General features: G+C 35.6%; 1 protein-coding gene across 1 annotated transcript; it reads right to left on the reverse strand.

Annotated features, from left to right (window-relative positions):
- Window positions 1-224: 224 nt before the first annotated feature.
- LOC120330013 (uncharacterized) lies at window positions 225-16,540 on the reverse strand. Its single transcript, XM_039396827.2, has 20 exons — window positions 16,384-16,540; window positions 11,938-12,024; window positions 11,477-11,672; window positions 11,098-11,195; window positions 10,222-10,282; window positions 9,867-9,962; window positions 9,379-9,549; window positions 8,424-8,549; window positions 7,918-8,031; window positions 7,694-7,800; window positions 7,376-7,486; window positions 6,998-7,094; window positions 4,049-4,157; window positions 3,520-3,614; window positions 3,091-3,295; window positions 2,673-2,815; window positions 2,407-2,599; window positions 1,974-2,035; window positions 1,702-1,824; window positions 225-1,334 (listed from the first exon to the last, which is right to left on the reverse strand). Exons 2-20 carry the CDS (start codon window positions 12,015-12,017, stop codon window positions 1,275-1,277), a joined length of 2,247 nt encoding a protein of 748 aa, XP_039252761.2. The 5' UTR covers window positions 12,018-12,024; window positions 16,384-16,540; the 3' UTR covers window positions 225-1,274.
- Between the last annotated feature and the right edge of the window lie 5,050 nt (window positions 16,541-21,590).

Consider the following 21,590-nt stretch of genomic DNA (forward strand, 5'->3'; position numbering starts at 1 on the left):
ATTGAAAATTGTAGTCCTTATGCATAATAGTGCCATTCCAAGATTATTTCCATACACTATTAAGGTGGCGAAATGTGAGACCCATAGCTCTTCAATCTTGGCTAACGCGATAGTCGAAGTTTATGCTTGTTTGTGAGTCGCAGTCAGTTTCGTACCGGGGTAATATATCTTAACACTAACTTATCACCGACGTCTGTACTATACCTCTTTAACCAAGGAAACTGTTTGTATATGCATATATATGGCAGATATATTCATTATATAGCTTCACACAATTGCAAAAAATTACATTTCCACGGATTAGTCACACTCCTTAAATTACTAGATTTGAAATATTCATGACCTCCGTGTTGACTTAGTCTGAAAGAACTTTGTCATCAAGTCCAAATTATGAGAAAGAGTGAATTTATAGTACACAATTTTTTTTACATAAAATCCTCATTACGAAACAAAGTCCGGAAATAGGAATATTATTGATTTGGAACTGTACTGCACACATTTGCAAAGCCCATTTTATTCTTTTCGTCGGGTGCCAAACAAGACTTCATCAAAAAAGTCATTTAAAACAGTGCCGTAAAGATATTTGTTAGTTGATATTCACAAACCAAAAAAATTGGGAATAAAATTAGCATAATTATTTTTGCTACGATGATAATGAAAGTGCATATAATAGTGTATGTGTTGCGATATTGTACCATATCCCGCCTTTACTCATTTTGCTTAAATGGTTTCGAACTTTGTACAAGAACTACAAGTTATGGTTAATGGTATGAAAAATTGTTATTAATTTCTTTTTGTTAAAATATCACTTTTCGTTTATATCGAATTTGTTCTGAAAACTACTTTAACGTTACGATAGTATCATTGGAAGCGGTAAGATTAACTTGATTGCTTATGTCTCGAAAACGCGGTACAGATAGTAAACAAGCTAGGTAAGTCTTTGAAAATTGAACACTTCAATGTGAATATGGTAAGATATGGCACATGTTGTACAAATGGGGATTTATTGAAGTTTAAACAGTAACATAAATTAACAGTTAAACACACTGTTTCCGATTACATTTTATCAAAAAGGCAGCATAGCAAGTAAACTTCTGTTAGTGAGTTCGTGTAGTTGGAATATTATAGGTTATGAAAGTATATAAAGTATATATGTTTATATTTCAAGTTATATTATTGTAACGAGCAGAACGTATTTTACAAAAGCACTAAGCTACAGCACCAATTATAAGAAACCAATATATGGCTTGTCATTCCAGAAAGTATCTTCAAATCTAATCATCTTCATCAATAAGCTTCAGCAACATCTTTCTGTAATCTCCCTTGGTCTCGCTCTGAATATGAAGGAAAAACGTATAACAAATCAAACCTTTCTTATAACTAATTTATAATACTTGCATTTGTTGTAGTTTACGATTTCATTGAAACAATATTTATATATTTTGCGCGCTCTTATATTTGTATAATAAAATTTAGGAGATATACTAAAGGAATACTTTTCATTACATTATAAATTAGATATACAAGATGTTTCAATCAAACGTAGTAAAATACTACTAGAATAAATTTTCTGAGTATCCGCTCAGACATGGTCACTCGGCAGACCAAACTTGACACCTTTTTAAGAGATTCAAATGGCACTGAAGTCTTCCCTTCGGGGAATTTTTAAATATATCTTTAAACAACATGTTTGTTATATACCTTGATCTTCTTAGCCAGCGGTTCACCATATTTATTCCCAAATTCTTCTTTGATGTCTATCATGTCAATTTCACTTCTGGTGGTGACGATGTAAATCAGCTGTTCATCTTCGGTTCCAAAGCCCTGTAATATGATTTGGTTTATGAAAAATAAGTCCAGAGACTTGTGTCCTGGAATAATCCTAGTGTCGAATAGCTTTCTTAAACGTTTCAATAAAGTATAATAAAATACAGACAGTTATGTGCGTAGCAAGAAACACAAATGAAGCTTACCTTCATTGCTTCGTGAAGCTGAGTCGCGTAATACAGGGGTGGAATGAACACAGAGAAGCGGACTGTAATATAAAATGAAATATTAAAATTGCATATTATTCTATAATTCCACTTAATTCTTACTTTCGTCAGTTCAAAATTCTAAACGGGCCACTGTATAAAGCCAAAACAATCCAGTAAAAACAAAGAAGGCACTGGTCCAGCAGAAACATTTTTCGAATCCGAATGATGCAATAACACGATCAAGTTGATAACGTTCGCCATTCTTGACAGCATAGTGATCCGTTCTATACGATCGATTTCTTAGCCTTATATTGATGTTTGATACAAAATGTGCAATTCATGTTACGGATTGATTCATTGAGGTTTAAATTATGGCCCACGCTTATTTTTCAAATAGTACGCAAAGTCTCTAAGAAGACAAACAACTCACTCAAAGCTTTCAATCCTTTTTTCAAATCACCCTTGCATTCTTTGTCGATGGTTTCAAGGAGGTTGTCCTCTGAAAGTTTAGGCCAACTTTGATTGAACAAAAACCAGAGATGTTCAAAGCTTCGTTGAGTGAAGATCTCCAAAAATTTGGGATGAGCTGGAGTCCAGTCTTTGACTGCCATCTTGTGCAACTCCTATTAAACAAAAGAAGAGTCAATTAAGGTGCTTTAAAGAAATAGATTTCAACGAATTAAGTAAAGTTTATACCTGGGCATCTTCGTCAGCTTGATTAGCTAGAACTGTTCCACTGTCGACTGGTCTGTTTGCTTTTAAAACAGCAAGCAAAAATTGCTTGAACGATCCAGATGTTTCTTTTTCAATGTCCTCTTCCAGTGATCTATCAGGAAATTCTGTAAAAAATCAGAATATGAAAAAGAGTTCACTCATGAAGAAACTGAGAAAGTTAAATGTGTGTGCACAAATGTATGTGTTTGATTTCCACCACAAAGAAACTTTCCAAGATATCTTCTATTTTTTTTGGACTAAATACCAATCCTGTTAAAATCTGTTAATCACAGAACCACATTATTGAAAAATATCGGTTGTTGAAATACAAATAAATTGGCAACATTCCTACAAAAAGTCGCATTTAGCTATTGATGCTATTATGCTATTGGAAACATACCTGATGCGTAAGACGCCTTGATTTCTTGTATTTCGCGGCTGGTTTGAGTGCAAAGTATTTCGATTAGGACAGCTTCATCTGTGCCAAATCCTTTCACAGCCTTGCGCAATGCATTTGCATCCATTACACTGCGACTCCACATCAAATGCAACGTTACAGTCTTCAAATCACCGCTCAGATCCTGCTTCAGATCCTCGATCAGTTCCTGCGTAATATACGTTGCTCTTAGTTACTTTATGAATCGTTGTATATTTGGCAGTTTTGTGTATGATTGTTCAGACAAGATCGAAAATCATTACTGTTACGAGAGTTGCAATGAATAATTTTATTTTGTAAAAATACTTTACTGTGAACGATTAACAAAATTTCCGTGAAGAATCGAAATGACTTTTTGATGCTTCAAAACCTGTTTCATATATAATGTCTTACAGTGTCATATTTGTCCTCATACACATTCGCGATTGCCAATCGTTGAGCTTTGTTGCGACCCGCGAGGATATTGATGATCGTGTCTTCATCAGTTCCTAACGAAAGGTAAATGTTAGCTTGAAAAATGTAATTTGTATATTCTTGTATATATATATACAAAGGTAAACAAACTACCACTGCCTCTAAAGTGCGCTTTCTGCTGGAAAGTCGAGATAAAAAGAACGATTGGTTGTCTCATATTATATGTATGTGTTATAAAGGTATTGCAGTATAGTTGCATAATTCTGAAATTCATTTCAAGACTGGCTTAGGTCTGTATCAATAGTTTGAGTTAATTGATTGCACTTTCTGCAAAATCAAGATGGAGTTTCATGTGTTGAAGTGTCTTACAAGCATGGAACAAATTCCTCGTTGAGGAGTCTTCATGATTTATAAGAGGGCCGTGGAATGATTAAAGTACACAATGGGCAAATGGTGGGATGTATCAAAATAAATAGGAAGGACTGGTTTTTGAGAATATTCTACTAACCTCTCCCTTTTATGGCTTCGTGTAGCTTCTCGGCGTCATCTGCTGGGTTGAACGGTTCAGAGGGTCGGACAGTTCCACCTTTCACTTTCCATGTTACAGACACGACTCCCTGAAATTCATAGTTTCACTACAATTTGCAAGTACAAGGTTCATCCTAGCAATTATGTTAGTACACAATAATTGCACTCTTTTGTGAGAAACTGACGTCTATACACATAATGAAAAGTCGTTACGATCAGTATCAATTTCCAGCCAATTGGCATTGTACTCTTACTATTCATCAACTGATTGGATATTTTAAAGTCGTGGTTATGGCTCATGGTTCAGTAACAAGCATGCCTTCATATCAGAGTGTGTTTGTGCAAAAAATGAATTGTCATAATTTCTAATTGATGTGAAAAGTAGTATGTATGAATGTGGACAATGGTATCAATGTGATGAAATTTCAATCCCAACCTAAGCTCCGGAAAATATATATCATTTGAGTTTATTTTATTCAAACACGATTGATTCTAAAATCATTTTAACAACAATCACATGGGTGTGTTAAAATCTGACAGGTAAAAGATATGCGCACTTGTATAATAGCTATAGCTATTTAGCTATTATAGGTAACTATATAAATGTGTGGAAAATACAGTAAAGAATTCATAGTCTTACAAAAATCTATAGAATCAAGAACAGAATGATTAAAAGGTTGAATGATTAAAACCACAATCTACATGTCACAAATCAGTGACGGATTGGATGACTGTTACGTTATTCAAGTGAAAAATTACGCAGTCAAGCCAAATGTGTGATTTGTCACGCTGTAAACCTGCTTTGTGACGTAGATATATTCGTTTCCAACAGGAGAAAGCATTTGCCACTTCAATTTCGATTTTGAAGACTTTTGTTTCTTTTTACGCCTGGGCGTTTTGGATGGGGTTGAAGTCAAGGGTATAGGATTAGGTGAATGTTGAGAGGTAGAAACGGAAGGGGAAATTGTGTCTTCGGACACGAGGGATTTAGTGTCTTCGTTAGAAAAAATTTGGTCAGCTTGTACACCTCTTTCTTGAGGGGTATAAGGTTTATCGTTGACTGGCCTTCTTTTCCGCTTTTGAACTAAGTCTCCTTCTACACTAACGTCTGACATAAAACATGCTTCTATTTCATCAGAGGATAACGAGCGGTTATGTAATGAGACATTATCTGGGGTTTGTGTTCCAGTATGGCTTCTTTTTGGTCGGCGTTTCTTCAGTAGTTTCAAACATTTATCGTCACATTTCAATTCCGCATCTAATCGGGCAATTAAGGCGTCTTTAAAAGTAACTTCACCACTATCATTTGATTTGTCCACCTCACCACATGAACAACTTTTAGACTCTCTTGCGCCGCTTTTCCCATCGTGTGCAGTAGATAAACTACTGTCTGACGTGCTACTTTCTGAATCACTGTCTTGCCTGATTATTTTTGCAGGTGGATCAAAGCTAATTGGGACTTGAGCTGGTTCGATGGGAAAATCTTCTTGCAACTTGGATTTGGGTTCGCTATTTTGTGGGGAAAACGTACCGCCAGGGTCTTCTAACTCACTGGAGTTGCCTGTGGAATTAAGCGATTTCGGTATTACGATTTCACATTCTCCAATACTATATCCATTTTTCTTTTCTAATTTGGAGGGAATGGGTAATGTTTCGGAATATGGTGGTTTTGGAAGTTGAAGTAGGTTGGCAGAATGGTTATCGGGATAGCAGGCTGGATGGGAAATGGAATTTTCTTTTTCATCGCTGACAGTTCTCCTCTCGGCGACCTTACATAAATTTTTCGCCATTAAAATTCTGCCTATTTTTAAGACCTCCGCTTTTCTTTTACAACATCTTGTTGAGTTTATAATCGAACAAAATCTACTGAAAGATTTATTAGTGCAACAAAACTCTAGGTTAATATACAGACGATGAATTTGTGGCGTTAATTGCATTCTTTGGTTATGTACACGTGTAATAAACAACAACATCGGTGCATAAATCTAGTGATTGTGAGCAGAATATAACAACGGCACAACAAAAAATTTTGACTGATTTTGCACAGTCTTTCAACAAGGGGGCTTTTTGAGCTATATACATAATTTTGAATAAGTGTTCGTCATAAATTTGTTTCTATAATGTTTGCAATTGCATGCACAAAAACTCTATAGCAAGAATTTATAATAATTAGATAGCATTTTTATAATTGTATAATAGCGAAATTTAGCGGTTTCGAAATTGTCTTTCTATGGAATATTTATAAAATTTTGCTCCTCTTCTTCCCAATTTCTTTGTGGCGATGTTCTGGACGTTTTTGCGTTCTCACTGCCAAAAATAAATAAAAAAGAGAATAAAGGAGCGCTCATTAGTGACAAAACGAAGAAAGGAAGAAAAAGAAACAAACTATTGAGAAGAAGAGGATCGCCATTCGTAAATTTAGCAGCGGGATTGTTTTTAACGCGTTGCAATTTAGAACATGTTATATTTTATAGTTATATTCCTTATTTTATCAGGTGGGTTTCTTAACAACCTATTAATTCAGCTTATTTAGTAATGCTTGCTATTTGATCAATGAGCTTGCGGTTTTAGTTAAGCAATGATCTGTCGTGCAATAAAGTCAGACGTTTGTTGACGAACGATACCGAGCCTAGATTTTTCACGCATGAATACACTTTGGCGAGCACGAGTAAAACAATGCTATTTTTAAGCTATTATGCTATTTTCAATTCTCTTTGTTTTAATAATTCGCGTCTCATGCACGGTGTTTGCGAGAAATCGCTTTTCCAATGACACGTTGGTATTCATGCTTTTTATTTGTGCGTGCATTTGGTGTTGCATTCAATGTGTATTTGTTGCGGATTAAATCAGTGACTTGGTATCGTCCAGCAAAACGTTCTGCTGGTAATGAATGTTAGAGTGTTAGGTGACAAGAACAAATTAAATTCACCTTCTCCTCCTTGGGTGCTTTTTCTTCCAGCATCTCTCCAACTACGTCGCTCGTGGTTCTTGTTGGTGAACCTTCAGATGACTTACTCGAAGCGGAACTGCAAAATTACAAAATGCATGATTTTTGTGGTGGAGTTGAGGTAAGTAGTCTTTTTTTTATATATTCAATTTCAGTTTAATCAAACGTTACCATTTTATCAAGATAGTACATGAACTTGCAATATGAAGCAATATACCTTTGTTAGATCGCTGCTCCGAACCTACACTATTAATATTCTGGCGGCAAAGAGATAAGTTTGCTTTCATAATCTGGTATTATACATATTTTTCAAACTGCTGCATTGCATTGCTTCTATTTATAAATGACAAAAAAATTTACCTGGATCGTGAACTAGCGCTGGACCTAGAGTGAGATCGTGATTTTCTTGCTGCAGGAGATGCAGATCTGGCTCGAACCGGTTTTCCTTCAGCAACTTCTACGTCAATGTTCCTGTAAAATTATATGAATTATTTGAACCTGCTGCGCAAGAGTAATCTTTGTCTATTTTTTGCAGCGGGCATTATTCCAATGTCCCGATTAGATTACGGGCTAATTTCACCTATTTCCAATGCCCGGATGCGCCGCCAATATTACACTAAACACATAACTGTTATTTAATGGGGAAAAGTCTATACCGATTAAATAACAAAATCTTACTTAGATTCCTCTCCTTGCAGAAGTTTGTGATAGATGGCAATTTCTTGATCCAAGCTTAATTTCAAATTGTTCAAATCTTGGTATTCCTTCAAATACTTGCCCAAATCCTGAAAAATTAAAGTATCTCGAATATAAGAAGCAATTAGGTTAGACGTATCAAAATATAACTTAATTTCCACGAAGCCGTTTGCTTTAGGGTAAATTACAAATGTACAAGAATGTACCTGCTTAGCGTCATCAAGTTCTTTGCCAAGTGCGTGTATTTTCTCTTGTGAAGTGTTGTTTTGCTTAGCAAGTCTGTCTTCCAAATCATCTATTTGCCTTTCCAAGTTGTCGGTCTGATAACAAAAGAGAGTAAAATGAGATGTATATGTGTGAATACCAATGACAAGTTTTATGCGTAAGTTCCGAAAAGTGAGTGTAATATGTATAATATGACTGTCGAGCATATCTATTATCGTGCTATTGTATTTGCAATATAATTTGACCACCCCATGTATTTGTGGGCGTGCGTTATGCCTACCATGCTATATTATTCAAGCATGCTTGAATTTAATTACCAATCTAAAAGGAAGATCTATCATGCCCAAAACATTTTTGTAAAGTTTACAAAAATGTTTGGAAATCATGCGAATGAGTCATAGATGTTTCATTTCACCATCACTTTATCTTCCAGGAATCATGACCAAATACCAATTCGTCCGATCTGGAATTTGTTCTTGCTCATTACCTTACTACGGAGGCTTTCAAGCTCTAATTCCAGTTGGTGAATTTGCTTCCGTTGATCATTATTCTCGATACGAAGTATGTTATTGTCTTCTTGCAATGATTTGTTTTGTTTGTGGAGACCTTCAACCTTGATGGTGTAAAATTGTTGATTAGGTTTACACTAATTCAAATTAAGCCTAATCAGCTTCTAGACCTAGTAGAATTTAGTGCACGCTGGACCAGATGTAGTTCAAAAATTTGATGAACGAAAATCACTGAGGTAATTACTAGGATTTGTATATTGAACTGTGGGTCCTGCCTCTTTGGCTACTCCTACATCGATTCGCATGCCGTTGCCACGCAAGGATACTTAGACGAGATAGTATTGAAGTGATAATAAAATAATATTTTTTCCACGAAATAGCAAGTATATTTGTAAGCTGTTTTGTTGAATGTTTACGTCAAAAAACAAGTTGTGGGGTAATGTATTTATAAATTATGAATACTGTTAGATACATTGGCACAGGTGTCAGTTATCCATATATTTATGGATATTTCATCTCAGGTATTTTCTGGAAAGAATGCGTAAGATATACCCCAACATTATGAAGCAATGTACAAATAAAGGTGCGGTCACTATGCGAGCTAATACTACGCGATATACGAGCGACATTTTTGTTTGTTCTGAGGGTGGTGAACCAAAACGTGTATTTTTATATGTAATGAGTGGTTTGAGCCGGTTCAAACCTGATTTCCCTTAGGTAGTCATCGAAATTTTGCTCTATACGGATATGGCGCTGTTACTTCTTGTGTGTACAAATGAGATGATTTAATCGGGTCACCGAAATAACAGAATAGACTAATAAGTATGAAATTCCTACAGTTGTTTGGTCAGTTTGCTGGATTTATAATGATCACCTTTGCCAGAACATGCTTATAGTCACGTCTTCGGATTCTATTCGACAAAATAAAAGTACCTTTTCTTTGTAGTAGCTGTCAAGTGACTCCATGTTTTTGGTGTTGAAGGCTTCGTATTGCTGTCTCACTTGTTGGATGGCATCAGTCAAATCGGGAGTAAGACTCGATGGTTCGTTCTCCACAACAACTGCATGCACAGGTTGAATTTGACTACGAAGATTGTCCAATTCCTTCAAAATATCAACAATTCAGTATACAAAAAATATATATTTTTGGTGTTCAACTTTAGCAAATATCAAACCGAAAAACTCGAACTCCGTAGCCTCCAACTGCAGTGAATAACAAGTGGGATCTTTAATGATGAACCAATGGCCTTGTTGAATGAGGAATCATTGTGAACTAAAATTTTGTGTATATCACTCCACGCCACTCCCTAATTTTACTTTTAAATGTTTTATCAACCATTAATATAATACGTCGAGTGTGAACATATGAGGGTACCTTAGTACCGAGTAATACTTAAACAATGGAATTGAATTCCGCTTACCACTGCATGAGCTTGGCGCTCAAGTTGAAGAGTTTCTTGAAGATTCTCTAACTTGCTTTCCATGCTGACCCTCTCGATTGTTGCATCATCAACATCCTACAATATTGAATATTGGGTTATCAGAGTACTTGTACTAAAAATGTCTGCAGGTAATTTATTAATTAATTTCTACTGATGTATATGACACATATTGAGATGAAAATCAGCATAACTTTTCGATATTCAACGCCAGATAGCAAAAATGGTCATATGATCCTGGGATCACGCCATCTGCAATCTGTAAGGACTGGTCGAAGCAAGACCTTTGTATCATCTAGTAACGGGATGTGCCATATTACTGTTATATATTAGTCACCTTTCTCAGATTTTTAACTTCTTTTTCAATGTCTTCCTTCTCTTTTGAAACCTCGTCATACCTGTTGATATATTACATAAACAGAGTTACTTAGTGATCTAAATTATATATATATTGAATATTATTATCTTTATAGCACTCAACGCTTCGATATATGGTTATTGTGTGTATTATAGTGTAAAGGTTCAAAGGCCAATTCAGCATAATACAATAGAGGCGGTCGAAATAAAATTTCTCCTTTGAATACCTATAGCCAGGCATATAAACCAGACGTTGTAACGCTAATATAAATAGCGACAAAGAATGGCGACGCCCTTAGTACACACACTAGAATTCTCCGGCGTTTTTCCACGAATCCGTTCTGCGCATGTGCATGAGAATAGGGCGACCTCAATTTTGTGCCGGCAAGTATTATTAAAATCAATAGAGCATGTCGCTGCCTTTGAAATATTCCAATTTGGGCTATATTCAATTTTGTGGCTTTTAAATGAGTCGTTGTATGGATTTAAAGAGACAATTCATACCTTACCAACAAGGTAACATTTATTGGATATATGTTTTTAAACTAGATCAGACAATTTGACATTCCACAAAATATTTTAGATTTTATTTGCGTTTGAACTCTATGTAAACTATAAAGCTCGAATTGGTGTTTTTGCCGACACATTTCCGCAAATATGTGAGCATGCATCAATGGTCATGAACGTATTGGTCCTAACTCCTAAACAAAATCGCTAGGTATTGATATTAAAGGACCTGGTGTGTCTTAATGTAAAAGATGATAATAACATCGCCGTTACCAGACGAAAATAAAATATAGCCCCCGTAGAAAAACATTTAGCACAATTTGAAACTTGTCGACATAATTTATCATACTTCTCCTCCAATTCATCCAGGTCATATTTCAAGTTTTCCTTCTCGATCTCCAGCTTTTGATTTTCGACGGACAATTCTTCAACTTTGCTGCGCAATCTCTGAAAACATAGATAACAAGAACAATTTAGTATATATAATCATATCCACAATGTAGTTTCTTGTTTGCAGTCAGAAATTGTAAGACAAAGGACATCCGGTGAAGAGATTTATCATTCAAACCGTCATAATAGGGAGGCTTTGGTAACGAGGTCGAATAAGCCATGGCCTTCTTCGCTGGCCTGTTGCCCAACAAGTCCACCGCACTTTAGTGACTGGTGCTAGCTACAGTACCAAACATCCAATGCATGCATAATGGTGAAAAAATAGATTTTGTACTTACAGACAATTCATCTTCGTACAACCCAGCAACATCTTTTTGCTGGTCATGTCCAGCTGCCTTTCGCAGTAAAGCGTTCTCAGTTTTTAGCGCTTTGTTAGCTTCGACCAAATCGTGAACTTTGTCAATGTAGTTTACCAATCTGTTGTTGCACTTCTTCAATTTTTCTTTTTCAGCTTCCTTGGTCTTTCGCATCTCTCTAAAATGTCAATTACCTTACATTATATGCTTTGTACTTCGTATGGTTTATACTAGTATATGTGACTTTTATTATCATCTTGTAAAAAAGAGATCTCTAACATGCAGTTCTTCCGATGTACTAAGTAATCTAATGAGTTATTATTAACTTCTAGGTGTTATTTTTCTTGCAATAAATAACATTGGAGAATCTTCACTGCCTCATCATACATTTAAATAAAGAAACTACTCGTGAAAATTTTACCGCAGTGTGCGTTTGTACTTACGGAGTCAAAGCGACTGAAGTTGTTTTCCTCTCTGCTCCATAGCTACGTCTGTATGCTGATGTTCTTGTATGGCTGGGCATGTTGTGTCTAAAATGAATGACCAAGTTTTACACCGTCACCCTGGACCACCTGAACTATTATATTTGTGTATAAGCCATCAAGCATATGTTACTTCTAAACCGCATTGGGATATTACAATTTTTGGCGAAGAAAATATTTGATATTTACCCATTTTATCCGAATGCATATTTAATGCGCGCTATGTTGAACATAAATGGTTGTAGTACCAGTTTAAGCCGGTTTAATTCTGTTTCTGTAGACAGACAATACGTGAAAGAATGAAAGTATACGGTTGGATACACATTTCAATGATCCCAACAAATGGGTAAGCATGACGATGCCAAACCCTCTAAAATCTTGATCTGATGAAGCACAATGTACTTTAACAGGATGTCTATATCAAACAGTTTCAAAATTTTCATTTTTGCGCGCGTGAGTATAGAATTTCCCGAAGTTTTCTACAATAACTTTGCGCGATTCAAAATGAAAAGGATTTAGAAATCGCGCGAATAACACCCGTGTGATAAAACTTGAGGAGTTACCACCAACAAGTTCAATTGAAACTTAAACTATAACTAATATTATTGGTTGTATTCTCTTAGAACTGTTTTTGTCCTGTGAAGATTATATCGAATTGAGACTTACTTCAGCACTAAAATGACTACACCCACGCAAATAGTATTGGAATCTACATGGATCAATGCATTTTCTGAATAGTAGGCCAGTCGTCAAGAAATTGTAAAAACGGCCACACCCAACACTGAAATGTAGACGAATTGTCAAACCCAAGGAAAATTAGTATATAAGATAAATTGTGGGTTACTTTTAAAACGTATCGATCATTTCATTTAATTTCACTCACTTGGAGCGCAGTCAGAGCGCGTACATCAAAAGCATGACAAATAGTCAGTCATAACACTACTCACAATCCCTGTTTCTAATCATTTATCCATCCTAAAATTAATTAGTATTTAAATAGTATTGTTGTTATTTTTTTTTTGCCGTGGATTCAATTGAACAACTTTGGGCTTTACAAATTTCCATAGCAACGACGATTTCAATTATTTGAATTCTATAAAATAAAGTGTCCCAAGTATCGAAAATTTATATTTCAGTATTCCAAATAATTGTACAATTTACAGCTGCAGCACGTTCGGAATGTCCGGGAGTCAACTTGAACTTGTGCTGGATATAAATAGCAGTTTGTTGTTGTCTATATGTGAAAAATAGATGATGCTAAACCGTATATTTGGGATCACTTTGGCCTTTGTCATCGACCACCTACCTATATAATTTTATACTTCGCGACAAAAAAAAACGCTCGGTTTACAATTTTAGCAAATTCCGATTACTGCCGTCGTCCCACCCACGGATAATATTGACAGACAATAAAACGGCTTTCAGAATGTGCTCGCTGTTGTTTGAGACAAGACGGAAAATATTTGATTTGGGAGAAATATTTCCTATTAGTTGTCTCTAAGATGGAGACGTAAAGTAATTTGCTTTTCCGTAAACTACAAATCTTGTTCGATTGAAAAATTGGTATTGATCCGAATTTTTCTCGAAATAAAAGGAACGTCTCACGCGCTTTGGGAAAAAATATTCCGATTTTTCAGAGAAGGATTCAAGGTAAAATACCAGTATTTGGTACACTTTTTCTAACAGCATATAATGGTGTTTGCCTAAGCCTAGTTATTATTTGGTCGTTCCTCGATGTTGCTTATATTAAAGATGCCTTTCTCGTTTATCGCTGAAACATCGTGCAAATAACATTGCGCTGATGAGGCTTTGTCAACAAACATATATATTTGGAAATATTTATTTTCTTTTGCAAATTCCAACATTAAAGCTCGCGTCAATAACGCAAATAATTTAGAATATGCACAGCCTACGCCCACCCTTACGTCACTGGAATATTTCTATTAAGTTTCACGACTTCGGCTAAGTATAAAGAGGATAATATGTCACCAAAAAAACCATGGCCAACCCATATATACCGGGACCAATATTTAAATTATATTATTTCATCACCAAATATCAACAGTGTGATTTCTTACAAATTTTTATGTGCACGGGTTTGTGTATTTCATCGATTTTTATTCGTTTCGTCCGATATATATATTAGATATTGGAACCTGGTTCACAAATTGGAGGTTTGGTATATTCCGCGACACTGTAAATATCACTCAATGCGATTAATTCTGCGCGCAAAACGTTTTTTATCCACATCATTGGAAAATAGTCTCCTTTGTATCTTCTGATCTTTTCATGAAAAAAACTATTTACTCCGCAATAATTTGATCGATCGTATAAATCGAATCAGGATATTTGTTTTTGCTCTATGACTGCACAGTGTCATACGACATAGAAATGAGTGAATGCGGCTTCACAATTCATAAACTATTGATTAGCCTGAGAAGTTTGTGTAGTTAAGTATTGGTTCCTAAACTGATTCAAGAAAAACAACATCTCCTTTTATGGTTGCGGCAAAATGTTATTTGCGTTCGGCAAACATCGCACCAGCAAATTACTGCGTTTTGTAAAGCTCCTCCGTCGACTGGGTAAACGCGCCGTTGATTTCACAAATTGCCCCATTTAACCTACGTAGGTGAATAAAATAGCTTTTTATCCCTCACGAAAGATGGAATGGTTTTGTGTTGACGAATTCGAGCGGAAATTTAGTATATTCATGATATTATGGCGTTCGTTCGTGCGTGGTTTTCGTCTCATTCTTAGCAGGCCACGATGATTCGAACGACAGTAAACACGGCATCCAAGGAATGCTCACGTCACGCAAGGGCGTGGTTCAGAAATATGAGTCGTCCGTTTCCTACCAGCGTAGGTTTACGCTAGATTTGAGTTCCAAAAGCAAAAACAGACATTTGAACCCCTTTTCCGTATTTGCGCACGTGAAAATTGGTCGTAAAAAAACAAAAATTGTAATGATAGCGAATACGTAACCCCAAAATAATATCTATATCTTCAGCATTTTTTTCTTGCGTTTGAATCGAAAACAATTTGACATTTAAAAAACTATGTTGAAAAATTTGTCTCAACCGGTCTGATACCCATAGCGGTACATGACTCATATATTGAGGTAGCTTTATTTTTGCACACCCAGCTACTAAAAGGTCACGCAAGTTTGAAGCGCAAAGGGTTGAAATAGGTTCAGCAGAGACTCCGGCGAAATTTACAATCGATGAGGGATAAAAAAAAAAGTGCGCGTACAAATTCTCACCAAATTGTTTCTGGTAGACAAAATTTGTGATAAATGATTCCTGTGGCAAATAAGCAAAAATGTATTGAAATGTCCAATGTAACTTCCCGGTTTAGGCTGCACCTCTTGTAAATGCTCGGCTACGTTAGAGCCGCGAGTCTTTGGGCTGTAGCCCACAAGTCCTCAAGTTTTGATCGAGTAGGAAATACGTTTTTGGATATATTAAAAGTCTTTTAATTGATTAGATTGTTCTACCTGTTGGATGTACTCCGAAACTTGGAAGTCACAAAATTTAATAATAAAACAGATCACAAACCGTTTTATGGTACACATTTTAAACTGTCTGCATGAGAAAAGCGTCATAACAACTCAGCACTTCCATTATACAGAGAATACAATGCTCAGGTTTACTATTTCGGTCTTCGTCACGCTTTCATGGAATGACAGTAAGTGACAGTCGTTACATGTTTGCATCCGGTTTATTTGCTTTCGGCGTAATATATATGCAGTATCAGCATTGCAATGTTTACGAAAATGCCTTAATTTGAAATGACAAGACTTTGATAAATGGGCATCGTATACACCGCAAAGCAAATCATACAATCTTTTGTACAAGATTCCGCGGTACGAAATTTCTGTTCAATACGAGTACGGAGTACCGGCAGAAAATTTAGCCATACAATGTGCAACTCGTATTATGCATGACGTAAAATCTCAAACGTGATTATATATCTTGTATAGGCTTAGGATGTACAGTAATTACGACAAATTTGGCATTCGTCGTTTTGGACAGTTATAATATAATATTTCTGTGCCTCTACCGAAAAAAATGTGCATTGGCTCTTCAATGTATAAAATTGTCGGATTGTATATTTTGCACGTAACGATTCACACCAATGTGTCGTCAATGAAAATACTAAATTCTCTATTACGATCAGTAATAAATCAGTATAAATTGCATTAAAGTTTTTAACTGGTTCCCTCCCGCCGTACTGCCCCACATTTTTTTTTTATATCTGCCACATATCTTCAATTGAAGGTTATAATAATTGAATGTACACATTGCATGGATGGTGGATTTGGTGGATAGAAATTTTTATTGAGATTGTTTTCGACTTCTGATTTAAGCACAAGAGTAAAAGTAATCGACAAAGAAAATATGAACGAACCTTTTGCTCTTCGTTTCTCGAAATGTCGAATCCGATCACCCGTACTTGCTCCGTCGAAATCTTGCTCGAAGATGGTGACGGTGACGTCGCGAGGTACAATTTATTCAATACCGGCAACCGGGCTAAGCTCAAAGAGAGAGTAGCTCGCAACTGTCGACTAATAAAGAAACAAGGTTCAGTCGAGCAGTGAGACCATTCACGTTAAATCAAATATGACTTAGTGTGTAGGGAGCGTTAAACGAATTCAAAATATTGCGGTCTAGCTCAAATACCGGCCTTGCGTATAGGACTCACGTTCGCATATTCAGTGGGCGTGCTAGTCTGGATACCGGTGGGTGAGAAAATCCACTTGACATTGATAAATGACTTCATTGGTATTTCTAGGCGAAGAAGGAAATATGCACTAAGTTATTTCGTGACACTGAATTCAAAAATCATCTGTTACTGAGCGGAAGTCGCATTTCAACTAAAATCGATGAACAACAAGAAAATAAATATGAACACAAAATTAAATTAATTTTAGGCATGATACTTCTCAAACCGCCAGGTCCAGTCTGTGATACATCTTTTGTGAATTTCTACGAAAACTTGACATTCATGATAATTTTATTGAAAAAGGGGGATTTTAAGAACCCGCATTTATCCATATTTGAGGTACTAAGCAGAAAATTAATTGTGTTGAAATACTAAATACCCTATGCGTAATATGATCAATATGTCTACCCGATTGGTAACTGAATCTATTGTAGTAAACCAATGAGACGAACATGTTAGGACTAGTTTACCCAAACGTATATTAATTTTTATCACTATTTGTTGATATTAAATTTACTCTCCTTAGTGGAATTTCATAAGAAATGTTACAATTGCTAAATTGTATCCAACTTAATTAGCTCAAATATCCAATAGTATTTGACGTTAATGACGAATAGTTTTTTCTTTAATTAATATAACGACGTTTTTAGCATCATATTTATTTTCTTTTGTGATTGATTATGTATCTATCCATTCACTCAAGTAGGTCAATAAAATTAATTCTCGCAGAGGTATTGTACAAACACGTCATGACCGGGGTCAACCATATTCTCCTGCTTGAGCAAATGTCACTGATAAACACTTTGGTTTCTTTGCAGTAATTACCACGCCTCGCAAACTGTTTATTTTTAAATACCAAAACATGTATGGACGGGTCACGCCGATCATTGTGCTTTGTAGAAGGCAGTTGCGTACAGCAAATAGACACAATACGAAGGTTGTACTCCACAAATATCCTGGCGTTTGAGAAAAATGTTTTCAACATTGAATACTTAAAATCATTTAGAGGTAGTTTCATATCAGGTTCTCTAAGTTTTATCCGCACGCACTTCAGTGTGTGTAAACTTGACATCGTGTCCACTGTCCAGGTATATTCTTTGAAGCTTTTTCTTGGTGTGAAACGACACCTAGCGTTCGCGCTACACGGTTTCATATGAAGAAACGAGCTCGCTGTCATAATTCTTTTCTTTATTTTTCGAGAGAAATAGGGGCGTTACTTCATTTTAACAATAAGAAAAATGCCTCTTCTAGAAATGTTTAGCAACATGAAATAAATACCGCAACATCTCGAATGTTCGTGCGATTGTTAAAACTGTTTTCTACCAAAATACAGTAGATAAATATTCAAATATATTGCTACGAATATCAAATGACTACGTCAAAGAGCCTAATTGCATTGTGTTAAACGATACCATGATTATTTATTGTCCACGCGATACTTACTTTCTCAGTGAGCCATTTTTATTTTGTACTTTTGTTGAAGGAATTGAAATAAGCAAACCACATCTTAGTCAGCAAACACCGACTTGAAATCCCTTCCAAAGTTCAATAATCACCGAACGTTGTTCGATATGAAGCGAAATTGCTCATATGTTCATGTATTTCTTTTTTTTTAATTCATATTCTGACTATGCATTTGTTTGCTTAGATTCTATAATCGTTGACAAATGAGGCTGACATTAATGCATGACTCGTCCGTCACCTCGTTAATACATTGAGACTTGGATTAAAGCATGCCGGAGTGTTTTCTTTTAATTTTATTGAACGAGTAAAATTTGGAATGAAATACCGGATCTCATAGTACTCCAAGAGGAACTTGAAAAACCTAAATAGAGGTGATAGCTTTCCAGCAACTTTAACTGTTTTCTGAAAATTGAACAACAATCACCCAACAACAACAACAAGAATTTATCAAAACTATCCATAAGTAGACATCGTGTCGAATAAAGTGAGAATCACGAGCCACAAACTGGTCGCGAACCTATCTGTTACAACTGAGGTGCAATGGATAGGTTTATGAGGGATATTTGAGAGATGAATAGGCTTATGTGGCGGAAGGGATATTTCGAATAAGTAGCTTACAATGCAGATGATAACAAGCTGAATCACAGAAAAATGTTCGTTGTGATTGGATAAAATGAATCCGGTATGAAATTAGCCTTGACTTGGTATTATTTATCAATGCCTTACACTTCGTACAAGCGTATCTTATGATTGTTTCTCCAGAAAGGGGGAATAAATATTGCCAAAAAGAAGTTTCTGAAAATATTAACTTCTTCATAAGCTTATTCAGATGTAGTTACTCGTATATAATGGCATATATATCCTATTTCACATATACTTTTGCCATTGTCCTAAGATTCAAGCGTTAAATGAATACGTTAAGTAGTTCGGGAAATAAGTACATCCAGAGTAAGGCCACGACCTTCTCTACAATAGTACCAGGCCAAAAGTGTACCGTTTTGTACTAGAACAGATACCATTTGTAGCTCAGTACAAAAATATAGATTTATTATAGATCAGTGGCCGGAAACCATAGAGCTGAAGAGTCATTTACCGAGCAGCATACTCTTCCTGGTAAAAAATTTTGACATGCGATACAACAACAATACAACTTTATTTCGATCTTTTGTCTACAGCACAGAATACAAATATAAAAAATGAAAAAACACGGACAATGACGACGGAAAGATTGGGAAATTGGGCAAAACCCAGAGAAAAATTTATAGCAGATGCTTTAACCAGCGTTAATGCCCATTCATTCAGTTAGATATGACTAAATAAATTGTCATACATATATTTGGGACGATTTTACAAAACTGAACCCGAGTAAAATATTTTCCTGCAGTCAGTTTATGCTGCAACACGCAATACCTAATTCTAATAAAAAAGAAATATTGAAAATGAAGGGTGGGTTTTCAAGGTAGATGAACCACTAAATACATATTTGTCATCCCATATATATGCAAAAATACTGTACCTCGTTTTTACTCAAGAAAATAAGATTCTTCAAATTTTCAAGCTCCCCACTAATGAAAGCGTTTCATTAAATTTTACTGTTTCACAATATTATTTTGATTTGTAGTTCATCTTGTGAAATATGTATGTGGCAAAGTTTGCGGCCCGCTGGGCTTTCAGAATTATGATTGCGGCCCTCGTGGTAATTTGAGTTGTGCAGGCCTGTTGTAGACCCATTATTACCCTTTTTCCCTTTGTTTGTAGCGTAAATTAGTATTATTATCTGTTGTCTGGTTTAGCGTTTTCCTTTCGGTCATTTTTGCATCACGTATTCGTCGTGTAAGAGTCGCAGATATTTGTCTGTTTTGTGGACTATTTATCTGTTATATATATATATATATATATATATATTGTAATATTATTAGCCTCCCGGATCGGAAAACGTTTGGTGAGAAATTTGCCTTTTGTTGTTGTTATATGATTTGACTTATGTTAATCAATTGTGTTTTATTCATTTAAGAAAACCGCTGTTCTTTGCCAAGTGTATAAAGAAGCTGATTTATGCATGTGGCTTGTTTGTGGACAAAGGGGCTGAGAGTGGCGCGTTCGATACGTTCGATACGAAACAGAACATGCGTGGGGGAACAATGTTGTTGTCACTGAGTTTCGTAATATCAATGTGAGTGCGTATAGCTGCGGCAAAACATGCGAAAGGATATCTTTGCTGAATAAATATGAGTTGTAATAAATTTTCCTTGCTGAATATTTGTTTTGACGGCTTTCTGCGGAAATATTTCAGATTGAATACGGTTCGCTGTGCAAAAATGTTTCCGTCATAGATTGGACTGTTACAGATCGCAAATCCCATAATATATATATTGTGTAGTTCCATTACGGTTTTTCATTTAATTACAAGTATACATATCTATCTAGAGTAGTTGTTTTATAAAACGTAATATTTCTGATTTATGCAAGTGCTGGCGATTTGCTTAAAAAGCGGTATGCTATTATGTTATGTATTGCATAAGTAGCCCAGAGATGATGTTGAAATTGGCGTTAAAATTGTTTTTCTTTCGCGTGCTATCGTTAGATGGAGACAAGCAGCGTATAATATGACATTCTTATAGGATGTGGATGTAAATAACGATTGAACAATATAGTTCGCGAATCATACGTTTACATATACAAAGGGTGAAACAAAAACAGAACCCATAAATTATTTACTACGAATATGAAAAAAATATTTTAACACTTGAACTTCTTTATTATTATGTTTACTCAAACGTTTTAGTAATCTAGGACGCCTAGCAGTAGCACATAAGTTATGTTCATTCTAGAATATCTTTCAAATGACCTGGGTTCAGGTTGTGCGCCATCTTGGTGCGCATACTTCAGGAGGTTCCAATTTTCCTTACTTTAGTTCTATTACGAGTTCGGGGACTAGCCAAGTGACTCCCGAAGTGCCAGTATTTGTACCTGAAATCATGGCCTAAGCCTAACCTGGTACACATACTACGTTCCGGTGTCCGCCATATTGGTTCACATATTACGGGAGTACCCAATTTATTACATGGGATAGTATTTCTGACTGGAAAAGAGTCAGAATGAAAAATGAAGTCACGGGTTCTCGTCGCTAACATAATATCTATGATCCATCGGCAGATGGCGCAACGGAGGTTAAATTTTGCATCTTCTGACCTTAGGAAAGCAGAACACGAGTACAAATGAAATGTGAAAATGCAATGCCAATAAAATTACGTCGGAATTAGATTTGATAGGCATTTTACAAAAGAAAACTCGCTGTGATTCTCAATATGGGCCAATGATTGAAAATTTCATCTCGTCAATTTATTCATTCATATGAATTTGAATAGGCTGCAATGACTTGCATCTGCAGAAAAAACAAGTCCAATATTAGATTATTTCATACTAGT

The sequence above is a fragment of the Styela clava genome, chromosome 12 (genome assembly GCF_964204865.1).
Source record: "Styela clava chromosome 12, kaStyClav1.hap1.2, whole genome shotgun sequence".
Lineage (NCBI taxonomy): Eukaryota > Metazoa > Chordata > Ascidiacea > Stolidobranchia > Styelidae > Styela > Styela clava.